Source organism: Gracilinanus agilis, chromosome 1, assembly GCF_016433145.1.
Source record: "Gracilinanus agilis isolate LMUSP501 chromosome 1, AgileGrace, whole genome shotgun sequence".
NCBI classification, from domain to species: domain Eukaryota; kingdom Metazoa; phylum Chordata; class Mammalia; order Didelphimorphia; family Didelphidae; genus Gracilinanus; species Gracilinanus agilis.
Window position 1 is genome coordinate 591,090,944 of NC_058130.1, and position 24,071 is coordinate 591,115,014.

A 24,071-nucleotide genomic window follows, 5' to 3' on the forward strand; every position below is an offset into this window, starting at 1 on the left:
TACTCTAAAATTTTTAAATATTACCCCTAACAAATGGTTTCCAAATCTCTTTTTAAGCTTATCCTTCAACACATGGACTCAAGGCTCTTCCACATCCTGGTTGTACTCATTTGGACATCCTCTAGATTATGAAAAATTTTCTTAAACTGGAGCCCATAACTGAAAGTGAGAGGCCAAATGAAGTCTGAAGAGGAGAGAGTAACAACTGGGGTATTAACTCTCTATTCCTGAAAGGTATGCCTTTTTTGGCTGCCATTGCACACTGCTAACTCAAATTGAGCTTGTATTCTACTAAAGCCCTAAGACCTTTTTATAAAACAACGTCTAACTGTGCCTCTCCCAACTTGTGAAGTTGAATTTTTGTGTCCATAAGGCTTTAAGTGCTAGATTTGACCTAATGCTGTAGCCTGTCAAGGTCTTTCGGGATCCCTATGGATGTGTGGTATCAGCTATCCCTATCTGGGTCTGAATTAGAAGTGCCAAACATGTACAGTCTGCAACACACCTGTCCGAAGCTATTGGAACCAAATTAAAAAAGTTAACAGCATACAGCCAAACAAACATGTGTCCCAGGGGTACTCTACTTGAGATGATACTGAACCATTAACAAGTACTCTTTGAACCAAACTGTCTAATTTGTTCTGAAACCATCTTAATGTTTCTATCATCTAGTTCATATCTCTCCGTATTTTCCCCAAGAATATACTAAGATACTTTATCAAAACTTTGCTAAAATCTAGGTCAACTATATTCATATAGCATTCCTATATCTAGTAATTTAGTAGCCCTGTCAAAGGACAGGAGATTAATCTGGCATGACTTGTTCATCATGAAGCCATGCTTGATCTTTGTATTAAGTTATGTACTATGAGTCAGGCTAAGTGCTGAGAATACAAAAAGAGGCAAAAATACTCTCTGCTCTTAACAATTTAAGAGCATTCTAATAGGATAGAAAACATGTAAATAACTATGTACATACTATATGTAGACACATACATAATGCATCAAAGTTAAATTCAAAGAGAAAGCACTAGCAAAATGTGGGCAAGCAGGGGGCAGCTGGGTAGTTCAGTGGATTGAGAGTCAGGCCTAGAGACAGGAGGTCCTAGGTTCAAATCCGGCCTCAGACATTTCCCAGCTGTGTGACCCTGGGCAAGTCACTTGACTCCCATTGCCTACCCTTACCACTCTTCCACCAAGGAGCCAATACACAGAAGTTAAGGGTTTAAAAAAAAAAAAAGCAAAAAAAAAAAAAAATGTGGGCAAGCAACTAGGAAGTCACCTGACGAAGATGGGATCTGAGCTGTGCTTTGAATGAAGTAAGAAATTCTAATGGCAGAGATGAGAAGGCAGAGCATTCTAGCTGGAGGAAGGGCTGTGGGCAGGTGGAAAGAGTGGAAAAAGACAGCAAAGGCAGAGTTGTGACACAGAGTTATGTGTGAGAAAACAGCAAGTGGGCCTGTGTAGCTAGTACAGGTAGAGGGGAGTAAAATGCTAGAAGACGGAGGTAAAAGGGGTGGGGTTGTAGAGCTTTAAATACTATTAAATGCCCAGAAGGATTTATATTTAATCTTTTTTGTTTGTTTGTTTTTTGTTTTTTTGTTTTTTTAACCCTTAACTTCTGTGTATTGGCTCATAGGTGGAAGAGTGCTGTAAGGGTGGGCAATGTGGGTCAAGTGACTTGCCCAGGTTCACACAACTGGGAAGTGTCTGAGGCCAGATTTGAACCTAGGACCTCCCGTCTCTAGGTCTGACTCTCAATCCACTGAGCTACCCAGCTGCCCCAATTTATATTTAATCTTATAAGTAATATGGTACTAATGGAGTTTACTGAGTAGAGGAGGGATATTGTCAGGACCTCTGCTTTAGGAAAACCATTTTGGCAGCTGACTAGAAGATAGGATGGAGTGGGAAAAGCCTTGACATAGAGAAACCTATTATAAATCTATTATACAATAGTCTATTACTACCCTCTCTTTCTAGATGTCCACAAGTTCTTTCCTTAATGATCTGTTTTATGACTTCCCTAGGAATCAGTCATGCCCTACATTCTAGTTAAACACTCTATTCTCCTTCCCAAGTACATAGTCTATCCTTTCTCATCTTTGTATTTGCTCTCATGTTTCCTCTATTTAAAGTACCACTTCTTCCATATTTGTCACAACCCTAATCATCTTATAAAGATCAATTCAAAAGCTAGCTTTTTAAATTAAGATTTATTTGATCTTTCCAACCAGATTATATTTCATAGCTATGAAGCCTCTATGTCTTTATATATCTTATGACACCTACAGAAACTACCATTTTTTCTTTAGCTGATGTGATTTCTTCAGCCCTTGTGAGGAATTTCCTCTACCAAGGAAAGTGTGTTGGAATAAATATTATATATTGGTTCAAAGGTAGAAGAATGATAAGGACCAGGCAATTGAGATTAAGTGGCATTCCAAGGATCCCACAGCTAGGAAGTGTCTGAGGCCACATTTGAACCCAAGTCCTCCTGTCTCCAGGCCTGGCTTCCAATCCACTAAGCTGCTCCCTGCAATAGTCCTAAATAGTTACCCATAGAACTGAAAGGTTAAGTGATTTACAGAGGCATTATATTTCATAGGTAGGACTTGAATTCAAGTTCTTTGGGAACCCTATATGTCCCATAGAAGATAAAACCCGAGAGGGAAAGGTCTATGTATTTTTCCCCACTTTGTGTCCCTGGAATCTTATAAAATGCCTGGAAATGGCCTCCTTACTGATCTCTCTACCTCAAATCTCTCCCCAATATAACCCATCTTTCAAGAAGCTACCAAAATGATTTTCCTTAAACACAGATATGATCATACAACTCCCTCATTCAATAAACTCCAGTGGCTCCCTATTGTCTCTAGGATAAAATATAAACTCTTCTGTTTGACTTTCAAAATTCTTCACAAATTTTCCCTAACCTACCTTTCTAATCACAGTGTCCATTACTCCTTACCCCACAATCCTGGTAAATTAGCTTTTTCTCCATTCCTCATATATGATACTCAATTGTCTGTCTCTGGGCTTCTACCTATCCCTTCCCTGCCCCCATATTTCTCTACCTCTCTCCTTTTAAGACACAGCTCAAGCACTATCATTTTCTTTTTCTAAGAACAATCTCCCTGACTGCTAGTGCCTTCCTCATGAAATTATCTTACATTTAATTATTATGTATTTCTTTATATAGTTATATAATTATTTGCTGTATTTTATTTGAATGTAAGCTTCTTGCAAGAAGAGAATATTTCATTCTTTATCTTTGTATTCTTAGTGCCTAGAACATTGTACAAACATAGAAAATTAAATATTTACCTGAATATAATTTACTTGACAATAAAAAGACAAAACAATAGCAGTACTCTTTGTACTAAAAAAGTTAACATTTGAAATACTAAAGAAATCTGAAATCTGAAATATTAAATAATAAATAATATTTGAAATAAGAAGGCAAAATATAAATCCTAGGACACACACCATAAGAAAATGGGTCTGGGTTATAGTAGACTTACAAGACTTCAGGATCACTCCATTTGGTTAGACAGAGTTCTTCCATCAATTCTTCTTCATCTAGTATTTCCAAAATTGACTCTTTGAAAACTTTAATATCTGTTTCTAATTCTGATAGGCTATAGGGGTAAGAAAAATCATTAGGTACACATTCATTTAAAGGTATTTCATTATGGGGCAATACATTTTATCTCGTATAATCTTTCAGTATTATATATTCCTGTTTAAAAAACTTTTTCAAATTTCCCATTATCTTTATTTATTTGTGATTTCACTCTATCAGAATGATATTCTATGAAGAATTTTTCATTCTAGAAATGGAGAATAAAGTGCAAACACTAAATCTCTAAATAACAATGCAGGTACAAATGAGAGGTCAGGTGTCGATGATGTTTTGGTCTTGTATTAGTGGAATGGAAACTGAGTACAGTAATGTTGGAAGGGAAAGAAATAGAGGAAAGCAATCAGAGAAGCAGTTATTCTTTTAGTTGACAAATATTTCCTCCTTGTTGTCTATCTAATACCTTTCTGGAACACAAAGGACATGTTGATGCCACCAGATAAATGTCAGCTTGGAGGGAGATCTTTTAACAGAGTACAAAGGTTTGTCTTTAGCTTTATCCCATTTGGCATTTTTATCATGATTCAGAAGGTGGCCGAGATGATATGTATAATTAGCAGATATGCAGATGCCATGTAGCTGAGGGAAATATGTAGCCAACATCTTGGATCCAGAAACAATGGGCTGAATCTATTTAGAAGAAATTTATAAGACATCATATAAAGAACTACTTGGAGGTTAGAGAAATCTATTTCAAAAATAAAATATGGAAGATGATTGTTTTAGACAATAGCTCATGTGAAAAAAAGACCTTAAAAAAACTCAAAGCTTTATTTAGTACAATCAAAAATTACATAATGCAGTCCAAAAAAGTAAATGTCATTATAGGCTGTATTAGAGAGATTCAAATTTAAGAAGTGAAGGGAAAGTGTCCTATATCCTAGGCAGAACATATATAGTATAGAGTACTGAATTTAGTTCTGGGTGTCACATTTTAGAAACCTAGCTGGAGAATATAAGCACCGGTTGAAAAGAATGGAGATATTTAGCACAAAAGAGAAAATTCAAAGGAAATTTGAAAGGGAATATTTAATCTTAACTATCAATCAAGTACTTGGAGTGGTCCACCCTCTTAACTTAATCAGTAGGGAACTGAGGATCCTTTTGATAAAGGTTCACACTCTCAGAGAACAGGGGGTGGATCCCATAGGCACTGCTCCCTGGGTGGTGCCAAGCAAATTAAGAAACTTTGATGATTCCTGAGATGTGACAGGGAGAGCTGATGGGTGGAGAAAACTGTGTATAGGGGGAACCTCTGGGAGCCTCATGGGTCTTTTGGCGGCTCAGATCTTTCTTTTGGTGGTTCGGTTTGATTAGGCATTCAATTCTGCCTTGGATTCAGTGTTGGTGGCTCGAGGAAGAGGAGTTCGGCTTCGGTGACTCACTTGGGTTGAGGAGACCCTGGCCAGAGACACTGTCTCTTCTCCTATTTTCAGTGTGTAATGGTAGTGGGGTTTGGGGAGAGGATTAGATGTTTAATTAGGACCAGTAACAGAAGATTAAACTTTTTTGGGAAGGCCAACCAAGCCCAGTTAAGGCAGAGCCAGACACTGAGATGACACACACAGACTATTAAGATATCAAATAAAAGCTGGTTTAATTAACAAGGGAAAGATTAGAAGGGATTTGGATAAACTTAATATAGTGTCAACTACTTAAACCTCCCCCAGATCTAAGTTGTTCCCTCACAGGAAGTCTTCACAGAAATTTACCTACTCTGATCTTTACCTACTCTGTCTAAAGAACCCAGTCTCTAATATAGATATACCTACCCTATCCCCAAATCCCCCTTTTAATGTTAATAGAGGTAGTGAGTTTTGGCAGTTAGGCAGGACTGGGGCCTAGAAAGAGGTTTTGGATCCAGAAGGACCCCAAACCTAATTCTTAAAGACAGATGGCTCAGATGATTCAGGATCACACCAGGAAGCTCAATAGATGTATCAACCAGTCTTTTTCCTGCTGATCTTATGTTCATGCATTTATTCCTTACAGATCCTGTTCACCTGCTCATATGCTCAAATCCTCTCCTTCTTTATAACAGTTGGGACGCTCTCTTTGTTCTGGAGGCGGTTGGATCTAAACTTAGTATATTTAGATAGGCAATATTTTTTACCTTCTTCCTACATTTTCCCCTTAACTATCTCTACCTTATAAACAGCAACCTCAACAATTTTTAAAAATTCTTATATTTGCCAAACCCATTTAAATTATTATGGAAACAACACAGTTGTTTTCTCACATCTGAAGGATTTTCTCTTTTTCTGCTTGGCCCCAGAGGGCAAAACTAATAGCAATGAGTAAAGAGTTTCAAAAGGGAAGATTTAAACTTCTAAAAATGTTAACTATCAAACTGGCCTACTTTTGGAGGTAGTCAATTCCATCTCACTAGAGGTCTGTAAAGGTAGGATAAAGAACTATTTAGAATGTCATAAAGAGAATTCTTGTTCAGGAGCTTAAACAAGATAGTCTCTTGTGAAGCCCTCTAACTCTGAGATTCTATGAGCGGTCCTCATGTTAGAAAGGTTTCAAAAGGAACTCTTGAAAATGTTTGTTTTAATGCAAAGTTTATGACCATGTGTATATTCAATTTACTATATGTAGTCATTAAAAAGCTCCAGTTTTAGTTCACTTCCATCTACCAGTTCCTTTTAGGCAACTCATAAAACATAAAACCTATGTTAAAATTTTATTTTTTACATTAAATATTAAAAAACCTATTTTTAAAAAGTCTATGCCAGATATACACTAAGAGTGGTAGAGGATGCCTTATATTAATCTACACAGTCAGAAAGTGAAATAATGTAATGTCCACATGAAGTTAAACAATGTAATTTTCATCTTTCCCATTTCCTCCTCCTAAGACCCTGAGTTGCTGTTCCTAGAAGCACCCAGAGCTCTGATAGGGAAGATTTAGCCTTATCTTGCCAGGAACAAGGTCTCTATCACACTTTTCCCTTCTGACAACCCTCTCTCTGTTGTATTCCCTTATTGGAATGTGAGTACCTTGAAGGCAGGGACCATATCAATTATCATTCCAGTGCCTAGTACACAGCAAATGTTAATACATGCTCAATCTATCTACTTGCCTACTGATGGACAGGTTCCTTGCTTGTTTCTACCAAAGCTATAACATTTTAACATTGATATTCTTTCTGGGATATTATGTGGAAAGTCACTATTTCATGAAAAACTGGGCTATAACATATTGCCAAGTGATGTGCACACAACATATAAGGGACAACAGCAAAAGCATGCATGACAAGAAAGACAATGAGTCTGGAGATGGAGTAATAGTGATGACATCACAACTGTGCTGTGCCAGGACCCACAAAATGGTAAGAGAATCAGAAGAAGATCTCTAGGTATAAGTGGTATAATCATCTAGAGGATTCATATAATCATATATGAGAATCACACATATGAAGAAGACTTAGAGGATTTTTAGGTCACACAAATGGAGGCAGTACTCATCAAAATAACAAAGTCTTTTTAAACAAATATTTCAGTAATTATTCTTCACTTTCATTCTGGAATTATGATAAGAAAACCTACTTTAATAAGACTTTTGTTGAAGGCAGCTACCTGGTTCAGGGGACTGAAAGCCAGGCCTATAAACAAAAGAGGTCCTGGGTTCAAATTTGGCCTCTGACATTTTCTAGTTGTGTGACCATGGGCAAATCCCTTAATCCCCATTGCCTAGCCATCACCACTCTTCTGCCTTAGCATCAAAACATAGTATTGATCCTAAGATGGAAGGTAACAGTTAAAAAATACTATTACTGAATACTGAAGTCGAAGTCCCCTCACTTTGAGGTCAAATATTTACCTTTTGCTATTTTGTAGTAAGATATGCAGTTTGCTTCTGTCCACGGATGAATGTTTGGGATCCACTAAAGCTTCCAGGTTCTCAAAGATGAGAGGCTGCAAAATGCTAAGTTTCCCTTGAAGGGTGTTCATCTAGATAACAACATGACCTTTCATAAGAATTAAAATAATTCTTTTAGAATATTCTGGGTCAGCAAATGCTCTTATAAACTACTAAAAACTAAACACTTCAATGAATGGTAAATGACCAGAATACTTTCTGGACTGGCAAACTACCTGAAGCTATTCTAAACCAAGATCATCACCTGGCCCAGGTTTAGCTGAGAGGTTACTAACATTCCAGATAAAATGTTATTTCTATAGATACCCACTTAACAAAAAGAAAGGGCAGCCATTAGTTAAAACAGTTAGGAGTCAGTTCATCACATGACCTGAGTACAGGACTAGCTGGATGATGAGATATTATTTCCATCAAAAACAAGTATCCTCTTCCCAAAGAATTTAATGTTGGTGGCAAAAAGTATCCTGAAGGGTCTATTCCAATCATGTCATGGTAGTAAAATAACTGATTTCTACAAAAATTTCTAATTTGAGTCAGTTATGAAAACAGGGAATGGCAGATACCTTTCCTATACAAGTCCTAAAAGGTTGGTCTTGAAAAAGTCAAACTACCACAGAACAGGTGTATTTCAGTAGACTCTCACATTACCTTAAACACTCACTTCCTATTTTGAAACACACATACAATATTGAAAATTAGGGCATAATTGACACAGCTTTCTATTCAATAGAATTTCCAAGCCAAAAAAATAATGCAAATGAACAAATGAAAAGCAGGCTCACCCAATACTGCAGAAGTGCTTCTATGGCTCTAAACTCAAAGGGCAAGGAGTACGTGACAAGCTGACCCTCTTTAGCCAGCTGTAAAGGGAGTTCCCGAAATAGCCACTGTTCCCAATTTAAATTACGATAGTCTAATATCAGAAGATACTCTGGAGTGATCACAGCTTTCAAATACTGTAAAACAACATACAAACTGTTAAATGATAGGAAATAAAAGGACATAGAACATGGTTTCCCTCTAACAGTAATAAATTTGAATTCAGCATAAATGAAATACCATGTAGTGATTAGTTCAAACAGTATGATCACTAAATCTCTTAAGCTTTTTATTCAAGACTTACAGGACAATCTCAAGAATAGCAGAAAAAAAGGATTCACAACAGGAATTCAACCCTATTTTCTCTTAAAATGCTTCCTGGCTTTACTGGACCATTTTATTTAAATTCTAAAAGACTTTCATTTTAGTGAACTTACCAATAATTAGCCCTAAGTTCGCTAAAAAGGAAGTCTTACAGAAAGTTTTAGTTTTTTACAAAAGGCTGTGGTCAAACAGTAAATTAAAACAAAACTCAAACCACTGAACAAAGAAACAGATTCAGCAAATTTGTAATATCCCCAAATCCCAAAGTTGGGCCCAGGTCCTTGTCCTCAGGTAAGGTCAGTTCTGAATTTGCCAATGACTAATGGCATTATTAGAATGAACTGCAATGCAGTAATACAAAAAAGAAATGCTAATATGGGAAGCCAATAAGAGAATAGATAAAAATCTGAGACTCCTCTTTTGACCCTTTTGTGATCCTTGTGATTTCTTGTTGAAAAGTATTGTGGCCTTATTGAAAAGCTTTAAGTTCCTAGCAAACCTGAATTTAAAGGGTTAACACTGTTCCCCTTTGCCCAGGAATGCAGCTACAGCCAAGGACAAAACTTTAGCAGGGGCAATTCAACCCTGAGAAAAATATTCCCTGACTTGGCTTTCTGATAAGAACCTAGTCAAAATTCAGCCTTGGCCTTGGTCTGTTCTGAAGCCAATGTTTTGTGTTTTGATGTGACATAATTTGTAACTTCTGCGCATCTGCAAAGTTTTGGGGGAGTTCTTTTGTGTGAAACGAGACTTGAAATATATATAATAAACTCCATGCTCCTGGAGCCAGAGCTGGAAGCATGAAGTAAAAGACATCTCCCTTGTCCAGTCCTTATTTCCTTATCAACTAAACTGTCCTTATCAGATTATCAGAGATGATAAAGAGATCTGGACACTAAACAAAGTACAATCTAGATGCAATTGGGCAGAAGTCAGAGAGTTAGGTCAATTCGTGGAGAACCATTACTTGGCAAAGCTCAAACTAGAACCTAAGGCTCCTGATTCCAAGTTCACTGTTCTTTCTAGGCCATCACACTGCCCAGATTAAAAAATAAAATCTGGGGCAGCTAGGTGACTCAGTGGATAGAGAGCCAGGTCTAGATAGAGATGGGAAGTCCTGGGTTCAAATGGGGATTCAGATACTGCCTAGCTGTGTGACCCTAGGCAAGTCACTTAATCTCCACTGCCTAGCCTTTAAAGCTCTTCTGCCTTGGAACCAATACACAGTTATTGATTCTAAGTTGGAAGGTAAGGGTTAAAAAAATTATTTTTAAAAAAGTCTAATAGTCACTCTCTTACTTAATAAACTCCAATGGCTTCCTGTTTACCTCTAGGTTAAAATATTTTAATAATATATTTATGTTTTTTACAACTTGGCTTTAATCCATCTTTCCAACCTCAGTATATATAACATAATAAAAAAATTGTCCTATTTTGTATTCATTTCTATATGTACATGTAGTTTTCCCTGATAGAATGTAAACTTCCTGAGAGCAGGAATTATTCTATTTCCAGTGGCTACTACGGTATATGGCACATAGTATGCAAATAATATTCACTGAGTACCTGATGTATGACTGACTTCTTTTTACACTGAAGCTCAGAAAGGTTAAGTGACTTGCCCACAGTTTCGCCAGCAAATAACTGATTCTCCAGGTAGTAAAGTCTACCTTAAGTAATTCCAGTTAGTGTCTAGGAATATTTTCAGTAACTTTCTTGACCATCTTCCCCATTTCGAAAATAAAATAGTATCAAGAACATTCCATGAAAAAGCTGGTCCATCAGGTAAAGGCTTTAAAGAACTTTCAATTTCTGCAAATGTTACAAAGTTGAACTTGAAGGAGAATTTAGGTAAAGCTATAATGATTAAAATCCTCTAGGTATTGAATCTTAATTTTACATTTATTTAATAAGTGTGGCGAATAATTTTAAACCAATCTGAAAGAAAACAAAGTGGCAAAACTCCAAGCCAATAACAGGTTTGTGAGAGGTTGATGTCTCTCAATAAAGCTGGGTCATTAGGCTTCCTCGCAACTAAGACATCTGAATGAGAGTTTTCATCCTTTTTATAAAAATATACCATTCAAGATCCCATCCCAACAGTCAATCACCAACCTAAGCTTCAATGGGCAGGGGATACAATTAGAAACAATGGGTAGGAGATATATTTTCTAGCAATAATTGGGTGCTTTCTTCTTGAAGAGGTGTCTGGATTTCTAATTGAGTCTTGATGAGATGGCCTTCAAGTTGATATGCTAGCGATGTCCTTTGGTCAAGGGGTCAGCACATTTCCAAGGCTCCCTCCACTCATCATCTAGACATGCCTTATATGATTGACACATTTTTTGCTTACTTGATGAGTCATACCCTATTGCAATGCAAGTTTAAGGAGAGTTACCGTAAAAAGAAGTACCTAGATTTACTATGTGGTTCTAAATTTTTCCTCATAAAATATAATCACTGGATTTCTATTAATCTTACTATAATTTTTTTAATCACTAATCAATCATTGTCCTAGATTATTCACTTCTTTTGGATACATACTGATTGACTATGATAACTGGGGTCTCATTTAAAAAGAATCAGGGGGTCAGGGATTCTTATTCTCTTCAATAGCAAAAAAAAAAATTGGGGGAGGGAAGGGAGAAGCAGCATGAGCAGTTTGGTTGGCTAACTCTTCTAGCCACCTGCTCAGTGAACCAGCCTGCAGGGCCTCTGTGAAGTCCCTTTCCTGAGACTCTCTGATTGGACAACTCAGACCTCAATCAGAACAAGAGGTGGGTCTTTTAGAGCCAAGAGCAACTTGTGGCAATCCAGAATGGCATCACAGAGTACAAGTACTTTTCCTAACTTGGAAAGGTGTTTCCCAGGCTAGAGTCAGCTGATCTCATTATCTAAGAGTTGCTGGTTTTGAATAAACAAAGAGAAAGCAGGTCTCTACCCTGCCAATCCTTATCAAAGACAAAAGATCTAGAGAAATGAAGAAAGGACTCCATCTCTGGCTTCAGCTTTAGCCCTAAAATCAAACTGAGCTTTAAAATCAAAGGTTTCTTTTGAGGGGCCAAAAAGGGGTACATATTAACATGAACTTTCCACAAAAGCTGATGCTATATGTATATAAGTGTCATCATCATCAAGGATGAAGATTTTGAAGCATTGGATAAATCACCCTCAAAACATTATAGCACAAATTCTTGAAACAGGGATATCTTTCTTCCCTTTCCCCAATGCTTGGGGGAAAAAAGCTTAATGCAAATAGACTAAAAGATTGGGGAAAAGTAAAAAGGACAAAGCCGTGGTCCTTCACCTCACTAATACATAGATTATAAGTGATGATATTCTGAATGGTGCCAACAAGTCAAAGGGAAGCCTTAACAACTATGAAAATTATATTCTAAAAAAGGTTTGGAAAACACTTCAAATTTTCATTCAAGGGAAATCTGCTAAGGTTATACTGCCCAGGAAGCCTGGCAGCTATACATATTTTATATCATATTTATAAGGGAAAAAGCAAACAGCTAAAATATTAGTTAATAAGATATTTTCCTAATGAAGTTCCAGGGCTACCCGCTATGAACCCAAGCCATCAGCCCTAAGTCTCACATCATCTATTTCAACACAGCCCAAACATGTTCATAATAATGATGCTGAGCCATCAAAAAAGGATAACTACATTCAGTATTACAGAGTATGTTTTTGTCTTTCTTTTGAGAAAAAAAATAAAGTTCTACTATTTCAAGGTTTAATGTAATCCTCACTTATCTGGAAAACTTGGCCATCTAGGATAACTCATTCCTTTGGGTTCCAGGCTAGTTTTGTTTTCTATGCAAAGAGTATAAATTTAAGCATTTTTTTTCTTTAATAGTTCAAGGAGCTGTGATTTCAGCTAGATAGGTATTTCCTCCACCAATCACAATCCCTCTAAGACAGTGATGGGCAAACTTTTTAAAGAAGGGGCCAAAGGAAAGGAAATGCTCATCTGTCAGTCTGTTTCTAAGGCAATTCTTTCAAAATTTCATTGTATTGTATCCTACTCATTGTATTCGTCAGATTAGGAATAATGTTCTGCTGCCAATAGAACACTTCAGGAGGCCACATCTGGCCCATGGGCCATAGTTTGCTCATCACTGCTCTAAGATGTAAATGATCTTTGGAGTTACCAGGCCTGACAGACTCACAGCCTGGCCACCAACTGTTGAGGATGAGCTGCTTTGGCTTCACTATTTATGACCTTAGATAACAGACAGATCATCACTGGCCCCAACTCAAAGCTTTTCTGTGGTGGAAGGAAATTTTAGGGTCCTAGGCCTTTGTAGTATGACAGTAGAGGTTTTATATGTATGAGAAAAAGCTGTGTATGACAAGAAAGATTGTATTACAACTTTCTTTTAAGGTGAGCGGGAAAGAATTATTAATTTGTTACAGATTTAGGGGAGAAGTGAGGCACATTCAATGTGTGCCTCTTTCTAAAGCCAACAGGCAAACAAGGAAACTCAGAATTCAGTGACTCTCAATGAGGACCCTTAGAGCAAGGATAAGAATTTCAAATAGCATTTTTATAACAAATTTACTTTTAACTAGGAATCTACATAGTCATAACAATACAATTAAATGTAATCACCATCAATAAATACTCAAAGAGACAAATATGAATTAAATTATAAAATTCTTTACCTCCATTCTCATGATAATCCTATTGTTCCTGGTTGTGATACTCATTAAATGCTGAAATCGTAAATCTCGGGCTTGAAGACCTAATTCCTGGTATAATTCTATTTTCTTTTTTTCTAAAAACCAAACAGTTTAGACCAAAAAATATTAAGAAATTAAATATGACACATTTACACATTTAAAATTACATGTCACAAGATATTTCAAAGATACTCTTTTTAATGTTTTTAAAAATGTTATTTGATTAAAGAAAATAAAAGCTACAGTGACTCTTTTGGCATTCTAAACTCTAGAAAAAAGTTTCCTGCAAAAAAAAAAAAGCATTTTCCTTCTTTATTAATGGCTGAAAGCTTCAAACTTATGTCAGTCTATTTCCTTAGTGAAGATGCTCTCTACAATTGAGTCACCATACTGTACTGTTAATTTAAGAATAATTTATGCCAACAGTTGCACTTGTATTCCACTAGAAAACATTTAGAATCTTAAACAACGACCCAACACTAGATGTGCATACAAGACAGAAAATGCCTTGCAAATTATCATAACTTTATGACCTATTGGCTATCACACTGTATCGATGACCATAACTGTAATCTAATCTTCAATAAGAGATAGTGGGGCATTGTGGGTAGAGAGAGCTGGCCTCAAAGCCTGAAACACTTGGGTTCAAGTCCTGCTTTTACATAATACTGGCTGTGGGATCCTGAGCAAGTCACTGAACTTCTCAGTGTTCTAGGATACAGGTATCAAACTCAAATAAAAACGAGGGCCACAACATAAGAATCTTTGTAGGTCTCACACAGACTTAGAAAACCATGTGTCAACATCATTTATGTTCTATTGTATTTTTTATTTTGTAATATGCTTTTTAATTACATTTTAATTTGGTTTGGGTAGTCAGAGGAGTGCTGAGGGACATGTGCTTGACACCTCTGTTCCAGGAGATTCTCTAAGACTTTAAATAACAAAGAAAATGTTAACTTGTAGAAGGAATTTCCTCATCTTAGAGTTCCCCTGACTCCAGTCCTTATCTATAATCTTTTTTTTTTTTAAACCCTTGTACTTCGGTGTATTGTCTCATAGGTGGAAGATTGGTAAGGGTGGGCAATGGGGGTCAAGTGACTTGCCCAGGGTCACACAGCTGGGAAGTGGCTGAGGCCGGGTTTGAACCTAGGACCTCCTGTCTCTAGGCCTGACTCTCACTCCACTGAGCTACCCAGCTGCCCCCTATAATCTTTAATACTTCAAATATCCCAGCAGATTATTTGAATTTTACTTGCTTCTTAAAGCAGAACAAGAATTATAAAAGGCAAATCAAGATTTGCTACATTTCCATAGATGAAAAATAAGAAATTCATGAACTTAGACACTAGGTTAGGTGTCCCAGAAATATATTTTATTAATATCAGTGCAATAATTTCTAAAGGTAATATTTCAAAATACTTTATTCTAAGCAATGATTGACCATAATCTATGATTGCAAAAAAAGATGCAGCCACCAAGTGAAAATGACAGTGCTACCCTCTGTGCAAGGGGACCATAAAGAGACCTTAACAACCATCTCTATTATGCTAGCCTAGATTAAATTGACTAGGCCGAAAAAACCTCAGTTCTATAGGTACAAAGTCTGAAGATCAAATAAGAATGCAGGAACAATAAGGCATCTGATTGCTTAAAAGAAGCTCTTCTCTTTCTTCTTGACCACTGCTTGGTTGGAAATATGCCTATTTTCTAAAAATGGATGGGTGGTTATCTTGAGAAATGATTGAGATATAAAGGAGAAGAGAGAAAAGATGGCAATGAGAGAATTATGGCCCCTGTGAAGAAATAAGGGCAGGGATTATGCTGATATGTCAATGATTATAAGAGTTTGGAGAAGAAGGATACCAGTAGACTTAATGGGGATGGGAGAATGAGCTGGGATTTGAAAATAATTTCTAGTGTTCGGAACCTAAAACGGAACTTAAGTCACTCAGTAGAGTTGTGAGAATTCCCACAGCTACTTGTCAAATTCTACAAAATCAATAAAATATATGTGTTCTCTCTATGCTAATTGGTGATTCCTGCTTTCTTCAGGAGGGAAAAAAAAGAAGTCACAATGGGAAAAAGTCTCAGTTCAAACTTATTACTTTATAGATGAGAAAACTGAGTCCTCACAGAGACTCATTTTGCCAAGGTAATTAAATAAGCAAAAGAGTTGGGACTCAGGCTTTCTTATTTAAAATCCAGTACTCTCAAACTTAAGAGAAAAAACCATCTAAAATAGTGTACTGAGAAACACCACAATGGTTTAATTTACCTCTGATTTCACTTATGAGTGGAGGGGGAGAAAACAAATAATGATACTTACCGAAAGAAGAAACATTTCCTTCTTTGTCATATTTTATCTAAAAAGAGATAATAAAAATGTGTTACTTTTAGAAACCATAATATCTCTCATTGAAATATTTCCTGAAAGTATTTCAAACAAAAATAAATAGTAGGAGCAGTGATTAGAAAGCCAGGCCTGGAGTTAGGAAATACTGGGTTCAAATATGGCCTCAGATACTTCCTAGATGTGTGATCCTAACCCTTCTTCTATCTAAGAATGGGTACTTAGTCCATTCTAAGACAGAAAGAAAGTGTTTAAAAAAAGAAAAAATCTACCACTGCAGATTGATACTTTCCCTGAAAATTATAGGCTTAAGGTTATCTAGAACATTGAGAAACTTAAATGATTTCCTCAGGGTCACAGAATTTATTTGTGACAAAGGTAGAAATTCAACCTGTACCAAGACACATAATTCAACTAAACAAATATTTACTAAACATGTACTAAAGGGTAAAGTATTGAACTACATGCAAAAGATACAAAGATGAAAAATGACAGTCTCTCCCTTAAAGTCTTGTAGACCTTTAAAAAAATAGACTGGTCTTTTCATCACCGAATCCAAAAGTCTTTCCCCAAACTTTATTTTTCCTGACCTCACTATCATGTAACACCACATTTTTCTGGCTACTCTCTTTACTCAGACTTTGTAACACATAGCTTTCTTGGTAATCTTCCTATCTGACTGCTTCTTCCCAATTTTCCTGTACAAGGTCATTACCTACACCCCACTCTCTTAATTGTGGATGTTCCACCTTCTCCCTCATCTTGGTGACTATCAACATCCATAAGTTCAATTAACTGCTCTATGCACATCACTTCCACAATTTATATAAACAGCTCTAGCTTCCCTCTTAAGTTCCAGCCCTACTACCACCAATTGTCTTTTAGATATTTAAATCCAAGTAAGTGTCTGGTAAGCATCAATACTCAACATATGTGAAATGGAATTCATAATCTTTCCCCAAGAAACTCTCCCACCTCTGAAGTTCCCTATTTCTGTTCAGTGTCATCATATTTCTGGTTATCTGAATTTATAACTTTACACATCTTGATTCCTCATTCTCTATTGATCTACATCCCTAACCAGCTGCCAAGTCTTATCTGTTCTACAAATCTTTCAGATCTATCCCTTTCTCTCTATTTTCATGGCCAGTATCCCATTCTAGGCTTCTATCATCTCTTAAGTGAAATTTTCCAATAGACCCTTAATGGGACTTCTTCATTCAAGTCTCTTTCCTCTCTAATCTAGGCTCTCAAAATTAAAGAAATCATATTTCCAAAGTACAAGTTATGATCATATCACCTTCCTCCTTAATAGTTTCCAATGTCTCCTTATTTTCCTTAGAATTGAACATTAATTTCTCTGTTTGGAATATTCTAAGTGAGACCAAGTGGGACTACCAGTCCTTCAGAAATGGATTCCCAGGAATACTGCAGTGTTAATACAGAAATTTCAGAATTTTAATCTGGTAGATTTTGTTCTATTTTATCAGAGTGTTACTGTATAAAGAATTTCATCAGTTCTGTGGAATCATAGTAAGTTTAGTTGGTCACTGAGGCCTTTTAAATATGATTAAGCAAAACATTAAAGACAAAACATAATGCAAATTTTTCATTTTATGCTTCACAAAAGAAAATAAATTATATCTTGGAATGGGAAACAGAAAAATGACAGCTTAAAAATTGGAAGGAAAAACAAAGAAAATTAATCATGCAATATGAGAACTCCTGTTAAAGGAAACACTTAAAGGACACTATTCAATCCTGTTAAAGTTCAATATATTTGAATTATTTTTAAAAATAAATGTTACCATAGTAAAACTGGAGTAAATAGTACAATACTCACCACAGTAAATATTGGTGCTACACTGGCTAAGGTGGCTTGGGAAGCATCAGAAGTACTGAGTCGAAGAACTTTACTCGAAGAAAAACAGAAAATGTCATCCTGTAAGCAGTATTATTCTAGTCACATAAAATATTAAATTATTTCAGAGCCAAAGTATGTGGAAAGTAGATTATTGGGTCCTTTATCTTTTCCTTTTTCTGTTCTACATTTAGACCATTTCACTAATTACTAAAAAGTTATGCTGTTAGACAATTTTTCTATCTAGTTCTGATAGGTTGGGAAGAAAATCTTACAATCAGTAACTAAAGGAAACATGGGGATATGGATTTTAATGATCTATGTTTGCTTTCTAATTATTATGGTAATTCAATTCATTTAACATATAGCTATTACAACAGGTAAAGTCAGCAAGCAATGTGTATAATTTTAAAGATGTGTTTTCTTCTGAAAGGCTCTGAAACTTAGGAGAATTTTTTCACCATCTCCTTTATTCTGTAATAACCATAATCATGTTCATGTAAATGATGTTGATACATCTTTTCCAAAATGCCCTGCTTTTTTTTCTCCACTCAATCCATTAGTACTTATTAAGTACTAAGGTAGAAGCACTGTTTTAGAGATACAAAACCCTGGAGCATACATTTTACAAAAGGGATATGACAGCAAAAGAGCAACCACTGACACTTTATAAAGCAGAGAAGTGACAAGTTCAGATCTGAATTGAACTTGAGGAATATCAATTTGGCAGTGATAAGAATGGATTTAGGGGCAGCTAGGTAGCTTGCTGGATAAGAGTGCCAATCCTGGAGTTGGAAAGGCCAGGCTTCAAATCTAATGTCAGACACTTTCTAGCTGTGTGGCCCATGGCAAATTACTTAATCCCAATTGCCCAGCCTTTGACCCTCTTCTGTCTTAAAATTGTTACTAAGGCGGGAGGGTAAGGGTTAAGAAAAAGAGTGCATTGAAAAAGGGAGACTACATGCAGACACTCAGTTCTTGAGGTACTAGTTTCATCTCTCCCCAGCAGCATTGAGGTTACTTGGAGTCACCTCACCTCTCAGTTATCTTCAAGTCAATAAACACTTTTGAGTTACCACCTCTGTAAGACGTGGGAGTTTAGGCTAGAGATAACTAGTGGTATTCAAAGCTGATGTCAGTTTTGCTCATGTAAAATCTTTTTAATATTGCCTTTTCGTAAAGTTCTAATATTCCATGATTCTTAAAGCCTCATGACTCCTAAACACCAATAAGGGGAGTCACACTCTTATGCCGCTCCTCCCCATGGGAGCAATTAAGGAGACCGCCAGTTTGGCAACCCGGATGGGGGGAGAAAGAGAGAAAAATGGGGAGAGGGGTGGGTGGATGCATCAGGGTGACTTCATGCAAAGCAAAGTTTGGTGTTCTGGAGGAAGAAATGGGCTTTAAATAAGTCTATTCTGTTTATAAGGAGTTCACAATTTAATACTGAGTAGAGAGGGTAATTGCAAAGAGTTGAACGACAATCAAAAGCGATACTGTGCAAGGTTACCCACTAAGATTCTCAGGACTCCAAGTGACGGGTCCCGGAAAGGGTCAAATCGGGCACACGCACTTTTCCCCTATAGGACCATTCCAAGGGTTAGGCTCGCCAACAAGGCTCGTAGAAGGGAAGGGTCCAAGGGTCCGTGTACCTGATATACTGGGATGCTGGGGCTCACAAGTCTGCTGGACCCGAGTAATCCCGGGCAGTCCGGTTCGGCAGTGTCCCGGAAGCGGCCCTCCAGCCCAGAGGCCGAAGCAGGAGGCGGTGGGGAGAAGTCCAGGGGGCCGGGCCAATGCCAGCCCGCGCAGGGCTCGCTGGGGTCGCCTCACAGCTCGGTGTAGGAGGCGGGCTAGGATCTGAAAACATTCCATAGCGCTGGAGGGCGGAGGCCACCTCAGCCGAAAGTTCGATCCCGGCTTTTACAGTGTGGCGGCCGGGTCATCAAAACCCCTGGAAAGGCCTGTCGCATAAGCATGCGCAATAGCGCCTTTGGCTAGCGCGCCCAAAGTATATGCGCTTCTGGGTGCCCGCCTTCTTCTCATTCTAGCCAATCAGAAGCGGATTCTATTTGTCTGGGTTTTACTGGTAAAGGTAAAAGTGAGATGCAGGATTTCAGGTTTTTGGATTAACCTGGACTTTCCTCGAGGACTTGGGTCACTCCTGCTCTGGGTGGACTTGACTGGCCATTTGTTCTTAGCTACTCTGGGATGCTGTCTGGTACGATAAAGTGAGAATAATGATACTCCACCTCTTGGGGTTAATTCGAGGAAAACCAGAGGAATGCATGAATTATATTTTGTACTAGAGTACTTTGATTATTTTGATGCAACTTTTTTTTTTTTTTTTTTTTTTTTTTTNCTCCTAACTGTTTCACGAAGATAGCCATTTGTTAACTGAAGACAAATTATATGGATTGTTTATAGGTGTTAGTGTAGGAAAGTATGGAGTGAACATAGCTTTCTCTTGTGAAGTATGAAATTCAGACAATCTTGAAAAATTTAAATATAAGTTATTTACTCTGGATTCTGATGTATTTAATAAAAATAGACCATTCCACTAATTATCCTTCCCAGTATAAGCAGAAACAAAAACCTAATTAAAGAAATGCTTATTATTCTTTCCAATCAATATCAGTCTTTGCTTTTTATTCTTGACTTGTCACAGTTCAGATAGTTCCTTAAATATAAATATATATGTGGTTTGGTGGACACCAGAATTTCCCTTCCATTCTCTTAGAGATTTTTCTCTTCTCTTTCTTCTTTCCACTTTACCATGACTTGGAGTCCTAGGGTGTTTCCATGATTCTTGCATCTCTTCTACTCCCCGATGTTTCTTCTTAATCTGATTGATGGTAGGGACTGAAGTGTCAGAATGATGAATTTTGAAGGGGAACCAGAAGCAGAGGAAGAGGTGCAAAGAGCTGAAGTGAAGAAGGGAGGAGAGGGAAAACACAGTCCCACAGCTCTCTAAATCATCCTAGGCAATTCTCACTCCACCCCCTTGAACTGAAGATACTTGCCAATTTTTCCTACCATCTAGGCTCCTATTGTTTCCTTAGCATCCATTTTGCTATGTTCTATTCCTCATACCTCTCTTCCTACCTATTATCCTCCCTTCTTTCATAATCCCTCCTATGTTGTTTCTGGTAGCATCCCTGATACACCTCTTCATGCCAGCCAGTTTCATTTGCTACAGACTCTTATCCAGGATAGAGGAACCACCTTTATCTGGAATGGGGAAAATCAATCAATCAAGCATTTATTAAACACCACTTATGTCTGTGCCAGGCACTCTGGTAAGCACTGGGAATAAAAAGAGGGGGAAAACATGATCCTTGTCCTTAAGGAGTTTACATTTTAATGCACACAAGGAGCACATTTATATACAAGATATATATATATTTACATATATATATATATTATAAATAGAAAGTAGTTTTAGAGGGAAGGCACAAGCAGTGTGTGTATGTGCCTGTATGTGTATGTGTGATGGAGGTTTCCAGGATCCTCTTGATGAAGGCAGCTGAATCTTGAAGGAAGCCAGGATAAACCAGGCAGCGGAGGTAAGGAGGGAGAGCATTCTAGCCATGGGAGACATGGAAGAGCTAGACATGGAGATGGAGACTCAGCTGAGGACAGCAAGGCCAGTGTTGTTGGTTCAGAGACTATAAAGGAAAGGAGAGTGTAAGAATGCTGGAAAAGATAGGAACCAAATTGTGAAGGTTTTACAATATGAAACAGATGATTTTATATTTGATTCTGGGAGATAATAGGGGAACCATCAGAGTTTATTGAGCAGAAGGATTCCATAATCAGATCTGCATGTTAGGAAAATCACTTTGGAATGGAGGATAAAGTAGGAAGAGATGTGAGAGGCAGGGAGGCCAACCCCAAAGATATTGCAATAGGCCAGTTGTGAGGAGATGAATATCTGAGACCAGGGCAGTGACTGTGTGAGCAGAGAGTAGGGATGTGAAAGATGTATAAAGGTAGAAGTAAGGAAGCCTAGAAATAGATTGGACATATGGGGTGAGTAAGGGGCAGGGATCCAGGATGAGGCCAAGACTGAGAGTCTGTCTGACTGGGAGGATGACCAGTAAGAAGCAGTTGGTGATACAAGACTGAAGCTTGGTAGAGAGGGTAGCGCTGTATATCTAGGAATCACTTCACCTTATTGGAGCTAATGAAATTACCAAATGAGATCAGAAGGAGAAGAAAAGAGATCCCAGAACAGAACCTTGAGGAACACTCATGGTTAGTGGACATGATCTGGATGAAGAACCTGAAAAGAAGAATGAGAAGGAACAGTTAAAACAGAGAGGAGGAGGACCAGGAAGAGAAGCATAAAAACCTAAAGAGGTGACAGTGTCTCAGAGAAGCAATTGATAAGTAGTGTCAAAGATTGCAAAGAAGTCAAGAAAGATGAGTGTTGAGAAAAGGGCTTTAGATTTAGCAATTAAGAGACAACTTGGGCAAAGGGGACTGCCTGTTTGGTTGTCAAAGCAATGGTTGAGGGGAGGCTGAGCTCCTGGCATACTGTATTAGTAACATGGAGACACTTGCCTATAGAAATATTATCTTAGAAGGTGGTAGAGTTCTCAGGTATATAATTTTTACTGGACCTGGGATTCATTGGTGTAGGAAAGTCAGTGGAGGAACTTCTACCAAAGCAGATCAGTGTTTACTCTGCAATTTTTTAGTCTTAAAGAGAGTTGCTTAAGGCATTAAGGGATTATGTGATTTGCCCAGGGTCAAATGATCAGTATGTGTCAGAGGCAGAACTTTTAATTCCAGTCTTAATGACCTAGGTAGCTTTCTATCCACTGTGCCATGTTGCTTTTAAGTTATCTATATACTATGATATTTTACTATATAATGATAATAGATAATAACTATTTTCTATTCTGTGTGGTATGACATGATATACTATAATGCAATATGTACTATATTGTGATATACTTTATTAGAAAAAAGAATTATATCCTGAGTCATAATATGCCACATGTTATAATATTAGAGTAGTATTTCAGATATATTATTGGTTATTTAAACTTTTGTGGGTGGTCCTGAGCATTTAACCATTGTTTCTATGGAGAAATGTATTTTGGCTAACAAATGACTGATAAAAAGCTTTTGGAGAGGGAATTCTTATTTGCATGGAATCATAAAATCTCAGAGTTGGAAAGGACTTCAGCCATCATGTATAATTCATGCCTGAACAGATGTTCTCTCAACAACATACCTGATCAATGGTCATTTAACTTTTACTTGAAGACCTCCAGTGTAGAAATATGCTGCCCCCATTTCTCACTTCTCCCTCTTCCCTTATATAGCTCATTATACTTCTGGCTAGATCTCATTTTTCAGAAATACTTCTTGATAATAGGCCTAATTGTACCTGTATATATTTCTGTCAATTTCTCCTAGTTTTTCCCTCTGGGGACAGACTCAACAAGTATAATCTCTTTTTGAATGAATTACCTTTCAAATACTTAAAAGTAGCTATTCATTTTCACCATATCTTCTTGACCCTGGGCTAAATATCTCTAATTCTTCAACAGAGTGTAAATGGAGTGGAGCAACTGGGACTTAGACTCAAGGAACTGAATTTAGATGCTCCTTTATTCTCATGGAAGGGAGAAAGGAAGGCTTTTTGTATAACAAAGATTCTTTTTTAAAATTTTATTTTTTTATTTTTTTAAAACCCTTACCTTCCCGGGGGCAGCTGGGTAGCTCAGTGGAGTGAGAGTCAGGCCTAGAGACAGGAGGTCCTAGGTTCAAACCCGGCCTCAGCCACTTCCCAGCTATGTGACCCTGGGCAAGTCACTTGACCTCCATTGCCCACCCTTACCAATCTTCCACCTATGAGACAATACACCGAAGTACAAGGGTTAAAAAAAAATCCTTCCCTTCCCTTTTAGAATCAATACTATGTATTGCTTCTAAGGCAGAAGAGTGGTAAGGGCTAGGCAATGGGGGTGAGGTGACTTGCCCAGGGTCATGCAACTAGGAAGTGTCTGAGATCAAATTTGAACTAAGGACCTCCCATCTTTAGGTCTGGCTATCAATCTACTGAGTCACCTAGCTACCCTCCAAGTCCTTTCTGCTTGGCCTTCAGTTCCATTCTGGATTATATGCCTTCAACTCCTCCAAAAAAATTTCTTTCTCTAGATTTTCCCATCCTAGGTAAATTTCTGTACATCTACCAGCCTCTGTTCGTTTCATTATTTACCATTTGATTATTTCTTACCATGTCAGGCCCTTTACTTCCTTCTCTCAGACTCTACTGATCCTGTGTTGTCCTGGTTCATATTTCTATCCTTCATCTCTCCTGATGCCAATAGCTACCTATTCCATTTAGTTCTAAATCTGTTAGTCAATTTTTTCCAGATTGTAAATTTAATTTCTCTCAAACCCACATTTCTGTGCAATCTTTAGAATAATAGTTCCAGTTAGGTAACTGAACTTACATTTGCAGATTATTAACCCA

The 24,071-nt window shown here is 37.4% G+C and overlaps 1 protein-coding gene across 1 annotated transcript in view; it reads right to left on the minus strand.

The window, feature by feature from the left end:
• The window catches only part of MRS2 (magnesium transporter MRS2), a 28,109-nt gene extending 8,623 nt beyond the window's left edge, over nucleotides 1–19,486 (minus strand). The window contains exons 1-8 of the mRNA XM_044658127.1: nucleotides 19,231–19,486; nucleotides 18,040–18,045; nucleotides 17,561–17,628; nucleotides 15,694–15,730; nucleotides 13,347–13,459; nucleotides 8,312–8,485; nucleotides 7,470–7,600; nucleotides 3,525–3,641 (exon numbers count right to left, since the gene is read on the minus strand). Coding sequence (XP_044514062.1) covers nucleotides 3,525–3,641; nucleotides 7,470–7,600; nucleotides 8,312–8,485; nucleotides 13,347–13,459; nucleotides 15,694–15,730; nucleotides 17,561–17,628; nucleotides 18,040–18,045; nucleotides 19,231–19,453 — 869 coding nt within the window. The 5' untranslated portion in view covers nucleotides 19,454–19,486. The remainder of the gene's footprint in view (nucleotides 1–3,524; nucleotides 3,642–7,469; nucleotides 7,601–8,311; nucleotides 8,486–13,346; nucleotides 13,460–15,693; nucleotides 15,731–17,560; nucleotides 17,629–18,039; nucleotides 18,046–19,230) is intronic.
• Between the last annotated feature and the right edge of the window lie 4,585 nt (nucleotides 19,487–24,071).